At 39.4% G+C, this 23,166-nt stretch overlaps 2 protein-coding genes across 7 annotated transcripts in view; one reads left to right on the top strand and one right to left on the bottom strand.

The window, feature by feature from the left end:
* The first annotated feature begins 98 nt into the window (after positions 1-98).
* On the top strand, positions 99-9,843 carry CEP70 (centrosomal protein 70). Its single transcript, XM_031590689.2, has 15 exons — positions 99-243; positions 394-517; positions 844-1,024; positions 1,293-1,462; positions 2,547-2,606; positions 3,307-3,406; positions 3,775-3,863; positions 4,424-4,498; positions 5,202-5,301; positions 5,932-6,102; positions 6,281-6,427; positions 6,894-7,062; positions 8,085-8,199; positions 9,144-9,223; positions 9,629-9,843. Exons 1-15 carry the CDS (start codon positions 99-101, stop codon positions 9,688-9,690), a joined length of 1,788 nt encoding a protein of 595 aa, XP_031446549.2. The 3' UTR covers positions 9,691-9,843.
* A 522-nt stretch (positions 9,844-10,365) lies between these two features.
* Positions 10,366-23,166, bottom strand: part of ESYT3 (extended synaptotagmin 3) — a 30,849-nt gene continuing 18,048 nt past the window's right edge. For 4 of the 6 annotated variants that reach the window (XM_090143626.1, XM_090143624.1, XM_090143627.1 and 1 more), the window contains 15 exons: positions 22,251-22,424; positions 21,639-21,721; positions 20,613-20,661; positions 19,885-19,974; positions 19,336-19,398; positions 19,168-19,236; positions 17,836-17,901; positions 16,979-17,065; positions 16,520-16,669; positions 15,582-16,024; positions 14,883-14,972; positions 14,330-14,461; positions 12,777-12,882; positions 12,111-12,160; positions 10,370-11,227 (listed from right to left, as the gene is read on the bottom strand). In XM_090143626.1, coding sequence (XP_089999752.1) covers positions 11,191-11,227; positions 12,111-12,160; positions 12,777-12,882; positions 14,330-14,461; positions 14,883-14,972; positions 15,582-16,024; positions 16,520-16,669; positions 16,979-17,065; positions 17,836-17,901; positions 19,168-19,236; positions 19,336-19,398; positions 19,885-19,974; positions 20,613-20,661; positions 21,639-21,721; positions 22,251-22,424 — 1,689 coding nt within the window. In that variant the 3' untranslated portion in view covers positions 10,370-11,190. Of the gene's footprint in view, positions 11,228-12,110; positions 12,161-12,776; positions 12,883-14,329; positions 14,462-14,882; positions 14,973-15,581; positions 16,025-16,519; positions 16,670-16,978; positions 17,066-17,835; positions 17,902-19,167; positions 19,237-19,335; positions 19,399-19,884; positions 19,975-20,612; positions 20,662-21,638; positions 21,722-22,250; positions 22,425-23,166 lie in introns of all 6 variants that reach the window. The other 2 variants (XM_031590683.2, XM_090143623.1) reach the window with 2 other exon arrangements.

The following is a 23,166-nucleotide window of genomic DNA, read 5'->3' as shown; positions in this document are numbered from 1 at the left end:
TGCCTCGCCGCGCTCGGTTCTTTAGAAAGCACAAATCCGGCTCGCTGGCACCCTTCTAACGGCGATCGGTACGACCGGAGCGTCTGCGTGCTGTTTGCATGCCGACCCTCAGCGCTCAGGATTCTGCCTCTTCCCAGCTGCGGCAGGAGGAAGCGGAATGGCAGACCGTCAACACGCTGCTGCTGCGCCATGGGATGCAGCCCCTGAGCATCGCGGCGTCCCCGGGCAGCGGCGGCGCTCCGGGTAAGGAGTGCTGATGGTGGGGGTTCCTGGGCAGCAGACCTGAAGTCACGAGGCACTGCTGAAGCCATCGGTTCCAAACGGTAATGGAGATGCGATCTTCAGGTACCGAAAGCCTTTGGTTAAGGCTTTGTTTGTGATGTGTGCTTCCAGATGTGATTGTTTTGGATGGTCAGGCCTCTCTAGGAATCAGACTTGCATTAAAAACGTTGTTGGAAGACACTGACCGACAACAGAAGATGATGTACGGGCTTATGGAGACGAATCGTAATCTTAGGTAAGGTGCTGTGAAGGGTATTTACAGGTAATGCAAAACAAACAGCACTGTCACTGCCTGTTTACTGTCATATCCAAGGCCAAACACCTTTTTTTTGGAGATTTTTGCCCAATATGCAGCAATATTCCGCTTAAATATCTGCATAAAGGATCTGCTTGAGCTGTTGTCTTAACTCCATCTACTGCCACTTCCCATAGCGGCATATTTCCCATGCCTGCTGGTGCAGGCTGTCCTGGGCACCATCAGATAACGTTTGCCAGGCCTGTGCTTCTTTCATTGCATTTAGTGAAATGAGTGTAATTTAAATCAAAGATTTATGTTTCTAGAGATGAGGTACGACAGGAACGAGGTCGTGCATCTCGACAAGAGAAAAGGGCTAATGAATTGGAAAACGTGGTGGAAAACATTAAATCAAAAATCCGTCAGCTGGAAGATGAGACAATAGCTAAAGTTTGCCGGCAACAGAATCAGGTCGAAGAACTTCAAAAAGATCAGCTGGTTTCCCAGGTAACTCAGACAGCACTCAACTTTTGACCTGTTTTGAAAGCTGTGGAAGTGTACACGTTGGTCCAAATAAACACGAGTCTCGTGTCAAAGTTAGTACACTATTTTTAGCTAAGATTTTACATTTCATGAATAATTTTCTGAAATATATGAACCTTTCTTCCACTGGCTGTTTGGTTAAGCTTCCTTAACCAAGTGCTTGTGTGGGCAGGTAGAGCACCATCTCCAGCTTGTTAGAATAATTTCAGAATGCTCCGTTATCTCTTCGCAGGCAAAATACCAACAGCAGCAGGAAAAGCTGCAAGAACAGGAGGAGATTATTGCTCGTTTGCAGAGGGAGCTGTGCAAAGCTGGGGTGGAGGAGCAGCAGCGTGTTGCCACTCAAACCAAAATGTTCTGCCGGTTTTGCAAGAGAGCACCCAAGTCCCTTCTAGATCAGCAGTAAGAAATTTTGTTATATTGGTGAATGACTTGTAACATTAAATGAATAAATGGATTTGAAGTGACTGTTCTTGATCCTTACATGGAAAAAAAGTTGGAGATTTACTTAGGAGTGCAAGCTGAATAAGTGCCTAGCAGAAGTTAAAAATCTCAGCCTCTGTATCCACTAGGTGTCAGCAAAGAGAGTGGAATGGTTTATTCTGGAAACTGCATCTGCTAAGGTGATTTTGTTTTGGGACTTGTAACATTTTAGAATGTAAATTTAAATAACAGAGCAAAAAGCAACAACAACAAAGTCAGTTGGAAAACAGCTTTTGTGACTGCTAACTACAAGCATGGTTTCCAGGCATTTTGTGCAAGTTCTGAAAGTATTCTAAGTCTACGTCTTCTGCAAGAAAATCTCTGTCCTTCAGCTACAGTCAGAGATTTGACAATTTCTAGGCCTCAGGTGGCTGTTGTCTTATTGTGCTGTTGTAGCTTGGTCTGTCCAGATCTGCCTAGGATGTTTACTTAGGAGAAATTTTAGAGGGTTTATATGTGTGCCTCTGACTGTTTCTTGTGCCCTCATTAAACAACAACAAAAAAGAAGCACTGAGATTGGTTCCCTGGCATTTCTCACTTGTATATTCAAAACAAAAAATCTCAAAGTGGTTCGAAAGGAAATGCAGTTTTTCACCTGTACAATTTTCTATGGCTTTATTTCCTTGCAGCCACTTCCTTAGAAAGCACTTGTAGTTTCTCTGGAAGTGGAAGTTCTTAGGCTGTGTCTGACCTGTGCTCTTATATCACCTCCAATGGTCCCTGCAGCCCTACAGCTCAAGAATGTACAAGCTTGGTAAGCTTGCTGGGTGAACATACCCACGAGATGTAGGGGCTGTCAGAAGGATTTAGCTTTGGTCTCCTCTTGAGTCATTTTGCGACTTTTAATGTAATAGACGGTTAATGTCTCCACATTTCTTTTTTGGAAAACTGTGACTGATATGAAACAGGCACTTTTAAAATACAGTGCAGCTGTATAATCTATCCTATTCCAATAGGTCAGTAACAATATCTTAAATTCAAAATACCATTTTTCCTTTTTCAGGTTTCTTTGTCTAATTGATTATTATGAATCTCAAATTAATCAAATGAAAAAGGAGCTAAGGTGAGTCTCATCTAATGCCTCATGGTCCTACTGCTCAAAGTTTTCCTTGCTGTTCTTAAAACTTAGAATGGCAAATGTTCTGTTTTCTAGATGTCACTAAAATAATAAAAAAAAAAAAAACTAAACAGGCAAGGACTGTAATGGTCTTGGAAGTTTGGGTTAATCCTGGAAATAGCTCTCAGTCAGTCTGAGCAGCTGCTCAGTCAGGCCAGTGCAGCCAGGAGGGCGTTGTATTTAGACACATGAGCTATAATCCTTTGTTTGTTTTTGCACTTTTCCTTTTGTAGTAGTTTACAGGCAGCACTACTGCATTAGCTATGCTCAATTTATTGTTTTCCTAAAAAGAAAGAAGGAAAAAAAAAAAAAAAAAAGGAATACCAGCTTCTCTGCTCCATCATGTTGCTTACATGATGCAGAGCAACAATCAGACACCTGAGAGACATTCCCATAATTTGAGATTATTATCTAGAAAGCTGAAATTGGATTTGCTTGCACTGTAATTTCTTTTGAGGGATAAATGTATTTAATTAGTATATGAAACATCTTTCCAGAATAATAGAGAAGACCAGTGACAATGTTTCTATTCTGATCATAGTTCAATTTATGGAAATTTTGTCACATGTACCTGCAAACTAAACAGCCTTAGATCTTTGTGGCAATTGAACTGCAATAACCTGAAGCAATTTATTTTTCCTAATAGGCAGTATAAAAAAGCTGAAGATCATATACAGAGAGAAGTAAAAAGCAAAGAAAAATTCTTAAATCTAGATGCTACTCCGAATTACAGAGCGCTGCTCACGGTATGGAATGCTAAGAATAAGTCCATGCAGATCACTAAATGGTAACCCCTGAAGAGCCGCATAAAAATGCATGTGTGTTTGGTTTCTGTCTGCTTGTTTTTATCTTCAAAGTTTGTAAACTCACTGGGCAGCATTTACTGTCTTCATCTCATTATGCAAAGATTCAGTACTTTGCTGTGAGTTCTCTGCTTCTCTGCCTGTGGGCTAGTATAGCAGCCTCTTGATCTTAAAGAGGTTTGTTTCCTCACCTATTCTGTCTTACTATACAGAGCAAATGGGAATTTTCTTAACACCTGACATGCTTGAAAGTGTTCAAGCTTGCTGACTGAATGAATGAAATAAAAGAAGTAACACAGTGTATGTTGCAGTCTTTTCAGAATCAGCTTGCTGAAACAAAAGCCAGGAATGAACAGCTTTTGCTTGAAAATACAAATCTCAAGAAAGATTTGGAAACAAGGTGAGAAAGGATAAATATCATTTTTAAAAGCACATCACTAGGCTTTGCTGTACAAAGAAGGAAACTGAAAGCACAGCAAATGTGAAAGTGTTGAGTGAAATCTGTCTTTAAAATCCATTCATAACATAATTAGTATTTTAATAGGGTAGCAACCATCAACCTTTCTTCCCTACACTGCTAATAATAACACCTATTACTGTACAGTACATCATATTGGACAACTGCATTGATATTTGCACTTCATTCAGCTAAAGCAGTAAAAAATGCATGGGGGCACAATTGTTCTTTTCACTGGCAGCATTACTGCCAAGCCTGATTTCCACTTAAAACCTGCTGGACAGGGTAGGGAAGCAGATGGTTTTAGTAAGAAAGCCTGAGCCAGCAAAATTGGTTTGGGTGCTATACTATATCTGTATTACAGATATTGCCACACAGAAATGTAGAATTTCATTTCCAGAATGAAGTTACGGCACTGGTAAAGCTTTCTTTTTCACTTGGCTGAATTTTATAGCTGTCTTTCAATGCAAAATAGATAATATAGTATGTTTTCTTCCCAACAGACCAACTGCACAGGAATTAAAACTTTACAAGCACCGAGTGAAGAAACTAGAGAAAACTTTAAAGAAAACTATCCAGTAACTATTTTTCTTCAGTAACTTTCATGAATTCTCTGAACTATATAAAAGCAAAGATGCTCTGCTACCAATCACATAGATAGCAGCTTACAAAGCATGTACCTTATCACCACTGTCCCTTAGAGCCTGGTTCGTGGGCAGCAAATGCTTCTGCATCTCCAAAGACACCCTGTGAATCTCTGAAGTGGTAGCATGGCGTCCAAATTGGTGCACAGCACTGTCTCTTAGTAGTTCCATTTTGTCTTTTGGGATGGGAGCGTTACCGTGGGAAGTATGGGCAGGACCAAACTCTGTTGTCTGCCCCTTCTGTGAGCTATAAAGCAAGCTATTAGCTGCATTGTGGATTGAGAGTATTATGAGAGTCGGTGAACTGTTGAAGATACCTAAGGTTATGTCCATATTATCCTTAGAAATTTACTTTTTTTATTTTCTTCTGGATCATTGCTTAGAAAATACTTTAAAGATAACAGAAATCTACTACTGATGAAGTGTCAGTCTGGAATTTCACTTAATTGTGTACGTGTGTACTGAATACTACATATTTTTAGCACTGTACATTATCTACTTTAAAAATGTTTAGTTCTTCATTTTACGTTGTCTATTTAAATATTGAGTGGGTACCATTCAATAGTTTCAGACTGAAAGCCATCCTACTGTATGTATTTGGCCTACTGATGACCTACTGTATATATTTGGCATGCAGGTCTTCAGGGAGCAGTACCAGAGCAGGAACAGAAGAAAAGAAAGAACCTGAGTGTACTGCAGAAGATCAGCTGCGCACAGTTTGCCAGCAGTACTTACAGGTATGCCAACTTAATTGGTACTGTGTTGATATAGCACTTTCATTACAAAATATGAGTTTTGCTTAATAGTGTAAACTGAAGTATGATCTTTTGAATCTTGGAGGAAAGCCCTGAACATAACATGTTATGTTCTTGGTTATGGCAGTTGATGTAGGCTACCTTAATGTAAACTACCTGAAGTTACAATAGAGCAGAGACTAGCTTGGCATATCTCCAAACGGTGATTTAGATAGAGGACAAAGATCAGGGTCCTGTGCAAGGCATACCTTTCTGTTACAGTTTTAAGAACTACTGAGGAGATAGTAACTTTTTATTTTTCTTTAAGTAAAAAAGGAACAAATACAGTAAAGCTTAGCAAAATATAAACTGTGGAAGTAACAAAGTTGTGAGTAGATAAACAAAATATTCCCCCAGTGGGAAGTCTACTTGCATTACTTTTACTTTTCATCTACTTAGTGTATTTTTAAATCTTTAAATCTATGACATATTGAGTGTATCTAAAAAAGTCATTGATAGTAACTTACTGGAGATATTTATGATTTATTGTTTAGATGATTGTGACTGGTGGTGGGGGAATTTATAATAAAATGCTTAGTTTGAGCAATACTTTTTTTTTCTATGTTATTGAAGGTATTGTCCAATATTGACTCTATTATACGAAGTCCAAGAGCTCCTCCATTGATATACAGGCGCAGTAAAGGGCCAGTGCAAAATTATATTAAGGAGAATGGACAGGGATGTGGATTTGAGCACCTCCCACTCACTATAGAAATGTGGGCAGATCAGCTAGTGGCCCTAAAGGTAATGCACTCTCATGCTTGACTTTCTATTCCTCTTTTAATCTGTTGAAAACCTCACAGTGCTTCTTTATCCATTGCGGAGTGTTCTTGTGTTTTAGTTTGTTTTGTTGTCTGATCTGATGTTAAATGGACAGAATAAGTAGTTACTACAATAAGTTGTGTACCCTCTGTTTTAAAAGGATTTGTACAGGTCGTTGAAAAAACTGTCTATGGAATTGGTGCCTTGGCACAGTACGGATCCACAAGATAACAGAGAATCCATACAAGTTCAAGACCTTCAGTTCATAGTAGATACAGTGTTAGAAGAAATAGAAAACAAGGAAAAGGTAATTCTTCACACGCTGATTAGACTTCTGCATTTCAAAGCCTTTTGGGGTTTAAGTAGTAGCTGTGTGAAGAGGTCCAGTACTCCAAGACTACTTTCACATAATGGATAAATTCACCCTGGGGAAGACTGCTTTAATCACGGTCTTTTGACCAACCATGAATTTGCATTGCCCTGTCATGCTAGATATTATCCATTCCATCTTTTTCTCAGTCAGCACTCAGAATACATAAACAGACTTAATAAACAACAGAAAGCAAAGCTTCCAAAAGAATATTTTTTCATAACAGTATTTTTGGTTTGCTGGATATATCTTTTGAGATTTAAGAATATTTGAAATGCTTTGAATAATGGAAGTTACACTTGTTTTTCTTTGTAGACTAGTTTTAAAAATGTCTCATGGTTTAAAAGAATCCTTGCTTTGCTAAGCAACAATTTAGAAAAGTTATCTCTTCTGTTTTCTGCAGAATAGCCAGACACCGTCCTTACCAACACTGTTTGCAATGGTCTCTCACTTCCAGAAGTTGTTTGATGTGAATTCTCTGAACGGCATTTACCCACGAATGAATGAGGTGTACACAAAACTTGGGGAACTGACCAATGCTATGAGAAATCTCCATGAACTTCTGGAACTAGGTACAGGCTTATCACCTAGCACTTGTTTGGCTATTTCCAAAGGGAAAGCTTTGCTTTATGAGCACTGACTTACTAGTCAAGTTTCATGCTCTATTTGAAACGTAAGGTTTTGTTTGTTTGTTTTAAATCGTTTTTGAATAACAAATAATCTTTTCTCTAGATTTCTCCTCAGTAACTCATTCAAAGGTATGTCCAGTCCTGAAGAACTTCCCTCTTACAATCCTAAAGGCTTACTCATTTTTTAACTATTCAGTGTCAAGAACTAAGTGCCGCCAGTAGTCAGAGGCCTGCGTAGTTTCATTCTCTTCTGGTTTTGCACTTCTGAAGAACAGCAGCTGGTAATCTTCCCTGAGCTCTTGGGTTTAGAGGCTTGGCTGTGCTGCAGGGTACAGCCAGAGGGAAAGGCTCCTGAACTACTGAGCCCTTTGAAGCTTCATTCAAATAGGGAAGCAGACTTCCTGCCTGCCACCAACAACAGGAGGTGAAGAAGCTTCCCATCTCCCTAGTAATTACAAAGCAATGAAGTTCAGTCACCTTCTCCACAAATAGTTCCTCTGAAACTGAGTGAGGAAAGGACAAAGAAGCTAATACCTTTTTACCTTTCATCACAGTAGCCAAAGCAGGTTAAAACAAGCAAACAGAATAAGTTCTTGCTGCTAACAAAATATAAGAGAGCAGGTTCACTCTATGAAGTACTTCTGTTGTGTTACAGGAAGCCAATGAATACCCTTCTCTGTATACAGTGGCAGTTGACTGCTTTCCAGTGACAGTTTAGTAGTACCATTTCAGTCAAGAAAATAGCTCTGTCATGTTTTTAGCTACTGAAGAATTAATGAGAGTTTCCTTCCTCCCAGTAGTATCAGTGTATTTCTCAACATAGGTATTCTGTTTTCTGTGAATGAAGAAACTTGCATGCCTAGATACATGAAAGTTGAATAAATTCTAGGCACTTGTAAGAATTGAATTATGTCTTCTTTTCCTGTTGTTACTCTTACCAGAAGCATGAAGTCTTTGTTTTCCAGATAATTCAGTTCCACCCACAGTGGTAGTGGATACTGTTGGGAAACTGTGTGACATAATTAATGAGAATGTGACTGAACAACTACAGCGGCTTCTGGGGACCCAAGACATCCACAGGTATTTAGATCTGTCCCATTGACAACAATTCTGCAAACATGAATCTTACAAATTGAAAGAGCTGCGTAAGATTGATACTGGAAGAGACTTCAATCATTTGCTACACAGTCAGCTAGCTGTGACAGTAAAAGAATTACTACTATCCTATATGGAACAAATCTTGAACACTTTCAAAAGGGTATTGCGGTAAATAGAAAACATTAAGGTTCCCTTAGCACTACCTTGTTGATTTTCATGGATACAGTGATCAAAAAGGCCTCTTAAGCTTTCATAAGGAGACAGAGCATGTGCTGCATGTTGGTGGGGATGTGAAACTACTTCAAGGTTGCAGGATTTAAATGTATTAGTTGCTGAGAAAACGTACACCCCAAGCTTCCTACAAATCTTTTGGGTGCTGGACAAATCTTGTTCTTGTCAGCAACTGATGAGAACATAGAGGCGGTAGCAAGCTTTAAGAGCTTGCATTCAGAATGTGCTGTACAAATGTACAAAGAGATTAACTGCAGCAGTAAATTTATAACAGGCAAAGTTAACAACACTGACACCATCAACCTTTCTGTGCTCCTTGCAGTTTTAACTATAGACAAGCTGCTTAAAATGTTCTTGCCTCCACCTCCGTAACAGTTATACTGCCTGGGGTGGCTGATATATTTATCATATTTAGGCTGCTGCTCCAGTCCAAAAATTACATGACACAACACAAGTAGGAATGGAAGGATGTATATCGGGCAGAAACAGTGAAATCAGAGATATTCTTTTGACTTTTAACAGTTGTTGGCTGCAGGTTTCAGAATGTGAGAATGCATTTTTGGTGCAGCTGCATTTCTATATACTAAGTAACAGTATTTTCAGAAAGCAGTGACACTGTATGGCAAAACAGACAAGAAAATGAACTTAATATGTTCTTACATTTTTGAGATAATGGTCTTACTTACAAATTTCAGGATCATCAATAAGCTAGAAGAACACGAATGCTTCTTTCCACCGTTTCAAGCTCTCATTCAAGATTTGCTCTCTCTTCTAGGTGAGTAACATTTGCAAGTTGTAATTATCTTCATGACAAAGTTCCCTGCCAGGACTTTAAATAGCTAACACACTTTGTTTACTCATTGTGTGCAAAAACAACATGTGTGAAAAAAGGTGCTTATCCTTGCCTTACTCTCCTCTTCTAAGAAAGTGTCTGAAATAATTATGTTTTCATTAAAAATAGAGTCAATTACATTCAACCATAAAATTTATAAGCTAAAATAACTTTTTTCTTCCCCTAAAAGCATTAAAAGGTTTGAGGAATTTATTCTCTATAGTAGTTTTTGCTCACATTTCTAACATTTCTATTCTACGTATTTCTAACATTTAAGCTAGAATTTTGGTTGAACTTAGAGGTGTTCTATATACATCTCATACATATTTGCTTTTCATTCTGTTTCAGAGATCAATAACCTGGATGATATTTTACCTGCTGTACAAAAGCTGAAGTTGGTAGCTAGTTAAGAGTTAGTTTGGTCTATCCTGGGAAGACTTTAACCTGTGAGGTGGCCTGTTGATTGACATGCCATTACAGCTACCTCTAATCTCTGTTATCTAATGAACAGTTTCAGACTTTTTGATATAAATAAAAGTTTGGTTTTGCCACTGCATTCTTTTAGTTTCTCTGCATTCTTACACTGAACGTGAAACAAGAAAAATAACCACGATAACTTGTCCTGTCCTGGAGAGAGAACCAATACATACTGTATTCATCTAGGAAACTGAAGCCAGCACAAAAGTAAAAACCACTTACCTTTCTGAATGTTGCTCATCAGCAAGTATGAGATGGCATTGCTCAAACTGCCTTATAAATGTAATACTTCCATTATTACTTTGGTTGTTTTGAGAACCTATTTTAAAACGCTGTTTACATCTTCAACGAGGGTTGGGATTTGAGTTAGTGACTGTTCTCTGTTCAAGAACTACATAATTTCATGCTTCCTGCTTTGTGCTGTAAACTGTTGCTCAGTGAACTATTTTTTTTCTGGTTATGGATTTAAATACAGTGGGTTAATGTAATCTAGGCTGAAAATATTGTAAGTCTACTTCAGAAAGTGGCTTATTGCTTTTTGCCTAGAAGGGATTTAATTTACCACACTCATATTCTACTGTCACTTTTAGAAGGGCATAGATTAAATTCCTTAAGCAAGACATGTCAAAGTTTATTGTAAACAAACAGGTACACCAAGCTTCCAAAAATATTTTGGTATATTTCATTCCAGTATTAATAAAGCTTAGTCCAAAACTCTGCTGTTCCTCAGGCAGAACGATTTACTATCAAGGCTTATGAGATGCTGAAATGTTGTAACAAAGAACAAAACATGTTAAGGCATTACAAACTAAAACCTTAATGACATCCTGGCAAACTAATCTCCCTGCTTTTGGAATCTCATCATATGCAGACCTGCAGCCACAATCTGCTAAGATGCTTTTCAGAAGCAGAATATCAATTTCTTTGTTTCTCAAGAACTGCTGTTAGTCTTACAGTTTATTTTAATGGGTTCTGTAGCCTTACAGATGAAAGATACTGTTTAAAAATTGATTCTTTTAGAAGTGTAATGCTTTCATATATCATTAAAATAACATGAATAGGCTCTTAGGGAAATGAAACTGAGAACAAAGTAATCACACATAGCTGGCAATCTAAAAATATCTCCAGGTCCAACACTTCCTTAAGAGTGTATTCATATGTAAGGATTCCTGGGAAGGAGATACACCAGAAACATCAAGAATAAATGATTTGTTTTTAGAGAGAAATTATTCCCACAGTTTTCTGATTTGTTTCCTTTCTTTTTGTTTTACTTCATTGAGAACTCATGTCAGTAGGATCATTCAGCGTACGTGTCCTGAGCAGCAGATGGCTTCAAGTTTGCAGTGAATGTTTCAAAACACTTCAATTACAAAAGAGATATATACAGTCAATACAAAGCTTAAAAATTAATAACTTATGTACATGAGAAGAAATCAGTTTTTCTTGCGTCTACTTCTTGTCAGCTCATACCTGCAAGACAGATACAGGAAGCAGTTTAAGACTCTCCTTAAAGAGTTTAAACTGTCATAACAGAGAACTTGGGCTGCTTTATTGCCTGTGCTTTGTAGGCAGGAGGATGGCGAAGGAAGCTTCAGATATGGCCTCAATCTTCAGCCCTTTACCAGGAACTCTGAATGAGTCATTTTTCTCCTACTGCTATAATTGCTATATACTTCCACGAGACACACAAAAGCTGGGCATGGGGAACTTGGTTTCCCTACACTGCTGACCACACTACTGGGAAGCTGCTGAGCTACACTCACTGCATTCCTCCACCTCCTTCACTGAAGGATGAAGGAAGAATGACTGCTATTAACCTGAGATTGAGAAGAAGAAAAAAGAAATGGTTCTTAATCTTTGCCTCAGACCAATACTTAAGGTGACGTCTGAACCACAATGAACATACTAGCAGAACTGTGAGTGGCTTATTAAAATAGCTTCTGAAAATGCTTTGTAATTAGCTTTTTATCATACATATATATTGCTGATCAGAGTATTAATTTAGCTAAGATCTTTATCGAAGTTATTTGTTGCAAATTTACTTTAATAAACATAATTCTTTATTTATGTAACCCAGTGGTTTTTATGTAATTTAAAATATGCTGAAGACAGAATAATTGACAAGGAGGCCTCTTATTAAAACCGTTTCACAGGATAAGTATCATGCTATTAACCAGATTAACATAAAGCTTAGATAAAACTACCAGATTAATTCAAGTTAGTCCTGCACTTGGAGGTAAAACATTATTGTTGCTTACCAAAAGACACAGCCTTTCTGCCATTACCCCAACAACACCCATACAAACTCTCAGCAAAGCCATTATTAGCAGGTTAGAAGATGAAACAAACTTACCACTGTGTAAAACCCTTGATTAAATCCTCCTGTGACAAATCAATCCGCACCTTTAGAAAACAAATTTTTATTTGTATATATATATATATACATATTTTTTATATATATATATTTATATATATATATATATTTTTTTTTTTAATATAAATGATGTATACGTTGATGAGCTAAGTTAGCACTCTTCCACATCAACTTTCAAGCTCTAAGACTACAGCTGAGGCTCAAGGGAGATGAGACTCAGGCATTCCCAGGATAAAGGCATTTAGCGTCAACGCTAAAACTCAGTTTCTTAACAGCACTGCTTGGAGATTCATCTGTCACTAAACACAGGATTCATGTTTGCTAGTCACAGAAAAATTCATGTACTGTTGGCAAATTCTGGGTTTTAATGACATCTCTCTCAGTTCCACATTTGCACTACTGGAGCTATCCCCAAACAGACAGCCGGACATACCAAGAAACACATTTCAATTTCAGGATGGCTCCTTTGAAATGAAGCAGCCCACGTGAGATTCCAAAGTGATAAAGCCCAATTTCAGACTAATGTTTCCAGGTTGCTAGTTTTATTATTCAGTTTTAGCTACCAGAGTTACAGTTCAGGATTACAGGATTCTCTCAAACTCTGCAACTCTATTTAAACCGGTAGCATAACTTGATTAAACTTACTTTTCCCAGCTCCTTTTTTTCTTGTGAAATGAATGGCCTGCTGTTTTTCACTGCAACATCGAGTGTCCTTCTCTTGACTTCTTCCAAAGATTCAAAAAATTCAAACCTGAAAATTTTAAAAGGAGTTACTTAAGTAAAAAACTGAAGTCCTGTAAGTATCAGTGGTCAAAATACAGCAGTTTTAACAGAGAAGGAACACAACTTCATGCAATGACCTTTACAACCAATGAATCACAGCCAAAGTTTGAAAAGATTTTAGTGTCCATTATAAACCTTGAGAACATTGGTGCCAACCACAGCTTTAGTAGAGTTTGAGGGCTGACTACAAAACACATGTGATCACAGCCAACTCCCCATGAAACAAAAAAGGCAATAATTTAGGTTTTATTAACACTAAGAAATTTCTTCCAAGCCAGCTTCTTCCATGACAGCCTGCTGGTCAGACCATGCCAGGGGGATGAAGGAAAGCGTGCACCCATGATGAAATGCTGTTTAACAACCATTTTTACCCTTCATGGGAGATCAGCGTGTTTTCCATGCAACTTTTATTACTCAGAGGAAATAGCTACGCCAATCCCCCAAGTTTACAAAGTAAGCTTATACCACATTAAGAGAAAACAAAGAAATAAACCTGTAGCAATTAAATTCTTAATGGCTCTGAGTCATGGCTCTGGCACACATCATCCAATGTCATGTCAATTCTATCCATGTTAAATTATTCAGGTTCTGCCCACCTGAATAGTTCCTCCTCAAGTCAGAGTTGTAAAACAGGTAATGTGTTTTGGAGCTAAGTATTGCTCAACCTATTACACTTAATTGAGGATGCACAGGACGTGCCAATACTGGGGACGAGGAGGAAGATCCTGTTCCCAACACCAGTGCTGGCACTAAGTCTGTACAGTTGATGAGAACAGGCTGAATTACCCAGGATCACCCAACATTCAAGTGTGTACCTTCATTTACATATTGGACTAGAACTGACTCTCAGACAAACTCTACTTCTAATTAAGTGCTACTGCCATTAGTTTTATACAGAATATATTCCTCTTCAGTGGCAAACCTGTACAAGTGTCAGCTATCAGCAAAGAGGTGGCAACACATTAAGTTGCTCCCAGCAGCACTCAGTGATGGCATCCATCTGTCTCAAAATGCTTTGTATATGCCTGCCTTTGACTTTTGAAAAGACTTCAGATGAAACATCAGGCAAAGTATGAACAGAGAAGTAGGCTATGGAGGTACTCACATGGAAAGATTGCCTCTGCAGTGACATAGAGTCAAATGTGTTGAAGGGAATGTCTGTGTGCAAAGAAGAAAGTGCAGTATGCATCTGCTAAGGTCAGGAAATGAGGAAGGAAGATCTGACAGTACTGTATGCAGAGCAAAGTCCATTTTTAAGGACTTGCACACCACAGATACAGTGCCATTTCTCTCCCAAGACCTGCAAATGTTCACAAACCAATTGTTCAAGTGCAACAGGTGCACACCTTATGTGAGCCCTTGCACTACACAGAAATTGTAACATAATTTATGAATTATAATTAATGTTTTCTTACTTTTCATCATACTGGGGGTTCAGAGTTTTTTTCTTAACGGAAGTCTTCTTCCTACTTGTCCATCTTCTATCTGGAAGCAGATATATACGGACATATGGATCCACTCCACGATTGGAAGAGGGTATTAAGTTTCTGTTAAAAGAAAAACAGTGTTGACAAGCAAGGCAGCTTCTCCCACTGTATGCATTTTAATCCCCTGTCTGTCTGAAAATCAGACCCACCCTTCATGGATTCATGAGCTAAAAGCATTTATCACGGGAGCTAAAACATAAGCAAATTAAAATCTTATGGATGAGAAGATAAATTCCACTACTGAACTCATGGGTTCCTAAATTGGCATTTACAACATCAGTCAGAGGTGTCAGTCCTTGTCACGACACTTAAATCTCCTTCAGACATCCCAAGACATGTGTCAGTTCTCAATAGCATTCACCTTGGCCAGGCAGCTTATGCTTCATGTGGTTCTGCTCCAGCTTTGCTGAATATCTGACACAAGCTCAGAGAGCTCCTTCCCTCTTCCATGCATACAGAGGCAAGAAATTGCCAGCATTACCTGCAGCCATTCACCAGCACAACAAGGCTCTGCCGTATGGAAGCATAGCGCACTGTGAGCTGAATCTCTCCCAGAGGCATTTCTGTCCCACTGTAAGACAGGTACACAGCAAAAGCTTTAAATACAGATATCTAATAGATCATACGCAGAAACCTTGCAGCGTGAAACAACACATGAGCTCCACAAGTTGGTGATGGATTTTCAACTAGAACCAGTTCTCAGTGCACTGCTCCTCTTTATGATATCTCATGGCAGTTGGACCACAGAGGATGCACAGAAACAACACTCCTGTTGGTGCCAGCTCTGTCTGCCTTCTGCACAGAGCCTTGTCCTCAGACCCCAAGTATAAGTAGCCAGAAAAGAGCACCCAATTGGCCTGCTATAGATGGAGCAGCAAAGCACATATCAGCATGTGTTTTGTATGTTGACTGCATACTAATGGATGCTTACATATGCAAAATGGGGTCTGTTCTGCATCTCATTCTGCATGTTTCCAAAGCGGTTTCAAATTCAATACATTATTTTAAAATGGCTTAACAACGGTTTATAAATGAAGTCCTGCTCAGAGCTAAAGAATTTACCAGTCATGAAATATTAGATTGAGCTGATTCTGCAGCCTTGAACTCACGTGTATGCAAGAGACACATAAAAAACAAACTTTCTCAAGAAAAGAACAATTCAACTGGAAGAACCACCTACTTATGAAGGTCCAGATTGCTGCTACTGATTTCAAAGCAAGAGGAAGGCAGAGAACCCAGTGAAGTAACACTGGGTGCAAGCCTCAGTTCTTCTACAACCGGCAACGTGGGCACTACTACTGCCCTGGTGTGCAACACTGATGGCACACGATGCTCCAGATCTTGGTCACTCTCTGTCTCATCAAGACTGGCAACAGTTTCACTTGCTGCAGGCACTGCTGAACTGTAACTTGTGTCCAGGTCTTCACTGTTGTCTTTTTTTGGCTGAGATTCCCTCACAGCAGTGTCTTTGCTCACAGGAGGTACTTTTGAGACTTCTGGTTTCGGTGGAGAGACAAGCTCCTGCTGGTTTCCACCTTTCTCCATGACATGCATGGGACCTTTCTTCGAGGCGCTGATACCAGCCTTGACTCTCTGTGGATCAGGTTCCTCAACATTCAAGGCCTAAAAATCACCAGGGAGAAAAAATGAGCACTGCTGCCCAAAAGCTGGTGTTAAATTTAATCACAATACTACTTAGAAAGCAGAAGACTGCTTTTAGAGATGAAAGAAGGTTATGGAACTAGCTATGACATTGTCTTCCTTTGTCACACTGTGTATTTACTTGTCTAAACACTGTGAGAAAACAATCCTTAAGCACTAGAGCCTCTCACTGCTGTGCTGTTTTGATTTCCCACATCAGATTTTCTTAGTTCCACTCTTTAACATCATGAGAAGGTTCTTGGCAATGCTGCTGCACTAAGCTTTGGGAAGCCTCAAGGCAGAGTTCTCATCCCCACCATCAATTGCAGCTAAGGATCTTGTGATCTTGTCACACTTCTACCTTCTACTCAATTGTGAAGCAAAATTGCATTTCTTCTCTCCTGCATTTCATCTTTTGCTTGGCTAGATTTGGAAGCTTCTGCTGGGAAAATCAAGTGAAAACAGCAAACAACTTACCCGCAGCACAAGTTTAATCTTAATGAAGCTGTCTGAACTGGAATGGTCCAGCTGAAATCTCTGATCCAGAGTCATGTTTGGGTCCTTAAGTAAGTGGGAGAGGCATATCACCGATGTTCCCAGAGAACTATCCTGATCCTTGTCTTTTATCTAGAAAAGAAAGGTTCTATTAGGTGACAAACTGGAAAGCACACCACTAGGAACAGCAAAACAAGAAGGCATTCCATACAGGTCAAAATAAGCTTATTTACTTCACAAATATCCCTTGTTTTGTACCAAGATATTATTATTACTTGACTCTAGCACAAAGGTATGTACCAGCATCACCTAACAGAGAACTGTCCATGCAACAACAGATGCTCTGTCCACCTTTTAAGTAGGAGGACCCCAGTAAATGCAGACAAAAAGAACCTGCACCAAAATCACATCCACTTTCCAAAGGAAGGGCTTTTCTCTCACCTCAACATGCAGTGACTGGGAATGAGCACTGTGGACAAAGAAGGTGAAAGCCTGGCCCCACTTGGGATCTTTGTTGAAATTGCAGGTCTGCAAGAAGAAGATTGTGGCATGTATGTTTTAACATGGTCTGTGAGCAACAAGGAACACTGTGGCATTGATCACTAGAGAGGATCGCAGTGATATATTTATCTATTTTAATTCAGTCATGTTACATCCCAACTATACACAGAGAGTGAAATTCCCATGTCAGAAGTGTGCACAAGTGAACAAGCTCTGGGAGATGTGGAAATGCCACAGAACAAGTCAGGTAAGCTGCAGTTGGCCCCAGATGGTGTTGGCTGGACCAGCAGCTTGCCTCACCTGCAGCAAGGCACTGCTCCCTTCCTCCCACCTCTCTACCCAGAGAGACAGAGCAATGTTTCCAGCCCACAGACACTCAGAGCCAGCTCCCAAACCTGCAGCATGACAGCAAGGAAGGATAAGAAAGGTAGAGGGGCAGTTTGAGGGATGCAGAGTTTGTAGGAAGAGTGGGAAGCTTCAGCTCCTGTGCCATCTACTTAAAAGATAAAGGAGCACACCCATGGGGCTCTGCTTGAGGCTGCTCAATAGGTTGCTTCTACCAGGTGGCAAGTGCTGGCAACAGGAGGAAAGTAGCGGGGGAAGCTGGAAGTCTGTCCTAGCTAGGAAGAGGCATGAGGCATGGCAGAGAAAACCGAAAACCAGAAGAGGTAAAAAAGCAAGCAGAACCCAATTTCTGGGTGGACAAAACAAAAAAGGGTAGCAGTTCTAGGAGCTACTTGGAGTTTGTCACCTGAAAAATAGGTGGTATTTAAGGAAAGCAGAAGAATCAAACATACCTTGCTTTTTTGAGTCTTGCTTCCTACTGTGAGCAGGACAAAGGAGGAAGGTTCCCGTTCTGTCTTCTGCCATTTAATACAAGAAGAAAAAAAGAAGAAGAAACAATTTATAGATTACAGAAAGCAGTATCAAAGCACTACTCTTACTTGAAATACATGACTGGAAAGCTGGCAATAGTTTTCATATGTAGGACATCTGAAGAGCATGACATGCAGGAGAGACTCCAACCGTAACACAGCACTCTTACTCTCTGGCATCAAGAGATTACATTTAAGCCAGAGTTCTACGTGTTTAGGTTTCAATAGGTGAGCAACTAAACGTTTGTTAGAAGCTGCAAGGAAACACGTACAGAAGTGCTGAAGGCTTGTTGGCCATTGGGGAGTTTTCATCATTCTGTGATGAAACGGGGCTCTCAGAATTGGTTCCTTAGGCTCAGGACATGTTGTACAGCAGCTAGAAGAGAGCCTATAGAACCAGGCAAAAATTCCTTCCCAGAATTATCAATACTGAACCTCAAGTACTATGCTCCTTCACACTAATGCTACAGAGGCTTTGTTAAAACCAAGGAGATGGTCTTGCCACTAAAAAAAAAAAAAAAAAAAACAAAAACACAACAACACAAAAAGTGTATACAACAAAATTCAGAATTAAGGATTATCACATGCCACGTGTATCACGATATAGGTAACTCATGAAAATGTAAAGAACATATTTAGGAAGGGAGGGAAGCTTCATTCACTGCTCACAACTGTGGCTGTGTGTAGCTCGTTCAAGAAAACAGGGAGAAAGATATTCTTTCCTATATCTGCAGTTTTCACCACAGCAGCAAGATCTGGTATTTAGGGAATTAAAAAGTAACCTACAGGGGAGGCATGAATGACAAAATGACTTCTGAATCTCTGAGGATTCAGAGGTTAAAACAAAGAGAAAAGAGAAGGAATCTGGTGGTTTGGTCTCCCATGGACAGGAAGGTTATTCTGAACAAAGGCATCCTTCTACTCCTAGTGGGGCAAAATGAAACAGCTTGGGATGGGAAGAGCCCTTGAAGCAGCATGAAAGGTAGCATGACTTGGTCTGATGTTGGAGGCTTTCATTTTCCATTGTACAAACTTAATACAATCCCACACACAATCAAATATTTACGTGCTGTATTCCCCATTTGATCACCTTTTATTAGTGCAAGGCTTCTCAATCACTACCTTGAACCAGTGGTCACAGATTCTGACAGTGGAAAGATTATTTCTTTATAACAACAGCTACTTTCAGTTGCTATGATACAATATAATCCAGAAGGAGGTTTTGAAAGCATGGAGGAAGAACATAAATTTTACCTTGAGGTACTTGTTATTTTTGATCTTCTTTGCTCCACATTCACCATTTGAATACTCGAAGTGGTTTTTCTGAATTAGTAAAAGAGTATTTAAAAACAATTAATTTGTGTGCTTTTTTTAAAAAAGGGGGGTGGGAGTGAAGGCTGTCTGCATGTGGTTTGTACTTACTGGAAGGTTGAAAGCGCTGTCCAAGTAGACTATCAGAATTGCTGTAGATAGGCCCTTCTTATCCTGCCAAGGCCAGGAACATAGAAGAAAACAAAACACAAAGTAGGTACGATCACTTACCGAGGACAACATACAGCACAAGATAAATTCAAAGGAAAGCTTCTGTAAGCTAAGTAGCTCTTTGCCCTCCTCCTGGAATTTAGAGGAGCACAAGCCAATACCCTACAGCATGATGGTTTCAAGCAGACCAGTAAGAAAAGGCCTGGGTTTTTTCTGTTCATCACACTTAATGACCTTCAGTTTATTTAGTGCAGAACTGGTCAGATTTCTCAGCACAGCAAGTCATCTAAGCCTGTGCTCAAGTCTATACTGAGGCAAGTAAACACCTTCCACCCCAGGAGAAACCAAAACAACCAAACCACCAACATGTCTACACTTTGTTAGACAAAATAAAGTCCCATGCATTTGCCTGGGGTTCCCAATTTCACATCCTTCTTTGTTGATCGCTGGACAGGCATCAAAGTATCTGGATCCTTTAGGCATACTCACCTCATGTAGCTTTTCTTGGTCATTTACTAGTGAAAGCCACTCCAGCTTTAAGTGCAAGTGTCCACTTGTTGTCTTGCTTAAGGGAAACCACTAAGCGGAAACAATAAAAAACAACTTGAAAACTGAGACAGGATAATTTCTATTTATTTCAGCCTCTGGGACTTAAATACAATAAACAATATGAATTGTACTTCAAGTTTCTTAATTTGCATTTTTGATATATACATTGCAGAATGTCCATCTACTTGGGAACACGAGCCAGAAACACTGAGAGCAAGATTCCCACAAACATGCAGTACACATATCTGCAGCAGCAGCAGCATGAGGTAGGCACTCTGGAACTGTTTGCAGAACACTGAGCTGCAGAATGAGCCACAATGAGACCAGATTATTTGTTCCCTCAGCAGACTGCTTCACCAAACTGATCTGTAGCCTCGGAGGAATAAGTGATAGACACAGGGTACATGCTGTTAACACAAGATACTCCACTGCTGGTTCAGCATAAGCTCAGGGCTGTCTGCGGTTGCCAAATTGAATGCTAACTACAACTGTAATGGCTACTTCAAGTTTTCTGAGCACAGTAAACTTCACAAAAAGAAACCACCGCAGTGCAAGTAGGCAGGGAAGCTTCAAGCACACAGAAACAATGTAGTAGCATATGCAGAGCATGGATAAATACATGTAAGCATACAACACAACCACATCGAAAAACAAGCCATGATCGTTACCTCATCAACAGTTTTGTCATTCTTTATATCCAGCAGGCTTATAAGCAAGCTGGAAGACAAAAAGCAAATGTTTCAGTGAATGTTCAGGCACACAGCGTACTGTCGATTAGTGGACAAATGGGGGAAAAAAATAAAAGAAAGAAACCACAACTACTAAGTAAAAAGCCACAACCAAATCTGTCCCAAAGAGCAATTTCCACACTTTCTCTGTTGGCACACAGCAGAACACACACTTCTACAGTACCTTCTCCCTCTTGAAATGCTCCCAAAACTAAAGTATAATTCAAATAGACCTTGAGTCCTACAGCAATCATCACTGCTAATGGCTTCCAAAGATTTTCTGCAAGAGTCTGAGCCCACCATCCACCTTGGTCATAGGTAGTTGCACTAGGAGCTAGTAACCTGATGTCAATATTCAGAAAGAGCAAGTAGACTTCTTCAACATTAAGCTTCCTATGTGAATTAGTTGGGTGTTCTACTCCAGAGATTGCCATAACTATGCAAGGCCTGTATTGTTTTCTTTGTTTCTTGGGGGTTTTATTTATTTAAAAATCAAATAAATACAAACACAGCAGCAAGTCCTAAGAAGCAAGACCTGATATACTCAGTCGGAAAGAAATCATGTCCAACTCTGCCTTTCCCTAAGTGCTAATCTTATCCATAGAACATCACCAAAGCTTTTCCACTTGAGATAACCATATCTTAAGAAGCAGTGCCCCTCTCCTGTCTGTCATCTGATATGATGAGGGCAGTTTCCTGGCTGCCAATCATTTCATATTTGCATTTTCTGTATGGAAAATGGATAGCAAATGTTGTTATGAGGATATTTCTCCATTATAAAACTACAACAAAACCTGACCAGAACAAAGAGAAAGGATTCAAGTTAGACTGCACTTAACTGGGACCAAAGCTATGAAGAAGTAAAGGACTTAATCTTCAGAACTGTTTTCTCAAATCTGTTGAGCAGACCTGTCAGATCACTACATCCCTTTGAAGAGCAACAAGAAGAAAATCTCATTGATTTACCTGCCCATGAAGTCATCTTTATCTGGATCTGCATCATACAAGTCCACTTCTAAGTCCTGACCAAGCACTTCATGAACAACAAACTGGAGAAGAAGCAGGTATTGATTAAAAATTAAAAGCACTCACATAGGTTCACAGTTCTGTAACATATGAAGGACATTCCCTGCTGTTTTGTGGCTGATCACGTAACAAATGCAACTGACTATGATGAAACTATCTTAAAACAAGTTTGCTTGGTTTTGAATTAAAAGTTAAACCCACCAGTTGATTTTGCTCACAAAATTAGAAAAAGCTACAAATATCCCACATACAAAGTAAAACCAATTCTAGAGTAGAAGGCACTTGCACGATCAGATTGCTGCACTGATTGATATTTAAAGCAATGCTTTGCACCTCCTCCAAACACCCACATATGTAAATCAGATCAACCCTCAGTGCCATTTCATGTTTGCAATGTAAATTTGACTTGTTTAAGGGACAGGAATGCCCTCATCAATGAAGCAACAAGGAATTCCACCTGCTCCACTGCAGTCAGGTAAGAGAAGGTCCTCCAAGTATGAGGATGTAAACAACTGTGCATCCTAGAGATGGAAAGATCAAAAGGTTCAGTACCTCAAATGTCTCATTCCAGATGGGATTAAGATCTCTGGAAATTGTCTTGCTTCGATACTGCACCGTGCCAAGCCGAAGAAGAGCGTATGGGTCAGACTTCCCCCTGATTGCACCAAGGAAATTATCTTTCTGGACAAGGTTTTCAGCTTCTAACAGATGAACCCTTATTACTCCCTGGATAGGAAAAGATATAAAATCAGTCATGAAAATGTGGTATTTGGATAATAATAATATGCTGCCTCCTAAAACTGTTATTTCAGGCAGCAAGGTTAGTCAGAATGACAGGTTTGCAAAGATATGCATTTTGAGTCAGTATGTAATAAAACAATCACTTTTCCTATCATTTTCCATGGGGGAGAACTTGCACAGATACACAGTCCCACCCAGATAGCTAGGTAGGCAATAGTCTTCAATTTATTTTAAAATCAGAAACATACACATACACACAAGAACATATATCACAATCAAATTGATGGTGGAATCAAAATCAATTTCCACTGACTTAAGGAGGAACTAAGCATCCAGTGGTAGGTTCTTATTTTACTGAAGAGTGGCCATTCAAATTCAATTTAGTGATGCAAGTTTGCAACAGGAAACAGCCCTCAGTCATTCATTAATGTCTTCATTAATTAATATATCTTAGGTATTCAACAGAAGGAGAAGACCAGAGATGTGGACGTATCAGATATTTCAGAGATTAGGGTTGGGTTTACTGGTTTGGGATTTTTTCAAAATTCTTTTCTTCAACATACAGGTGTCATCCTCTGAGCTCTGTGTTTACATCTGTTCACAGAATTACTAAAGAAATGAGTAGCCTGTCTCTTATGGATCATTTCTCTAATTGAAGACCTGTGGTATTCTAATGAGACAAGTGGTTTAAATTGGTAAATGTTTCAATGTCTAAGCAGACTACTTA

Source organism: Phasianus colchicus, chromosome 7 (genome assembly GCF_987193195.1).
Source record: "Phasianus colchicus chromosome 7, bPhaCol1.hap1.1, whole genome shotgun sequence".
NCBI lineage: Eukaryota > Metazoa > Chordata > Aves > Galliformes > Phasianidae > Phasianus > Phasianus colchicus.
Note: the sequence above shows the minus strand (reverse complement) of the source record. Positions and strands in the feature narration are given on the sequence as shown.

Bases quoted from the DNA above. Each gene is read 5' to 3' on its own strand.
- CEP70 (XM_031590689.2), top strand. From the start codon at position 99: ATGCCGACCCTCAGCGCTCAGGATTCTGCCTCTTCCCAGCTGCGGCAG. The intron at 3,864-4,423 runs GTGAGAAAGGAT...TCTTCCCAACAG, and splicing joins AAGAAAGATTTGGAAACAAG to ACCAACTGCACAGGAATTAA. The intron at 4,499-5,201 runs GTAACTATTTTT...TTTGGCATGCAG, and splicing joins ACTTTAAAGAAAACTATCCA to GTCTTCAGGGAGCAGTACCA.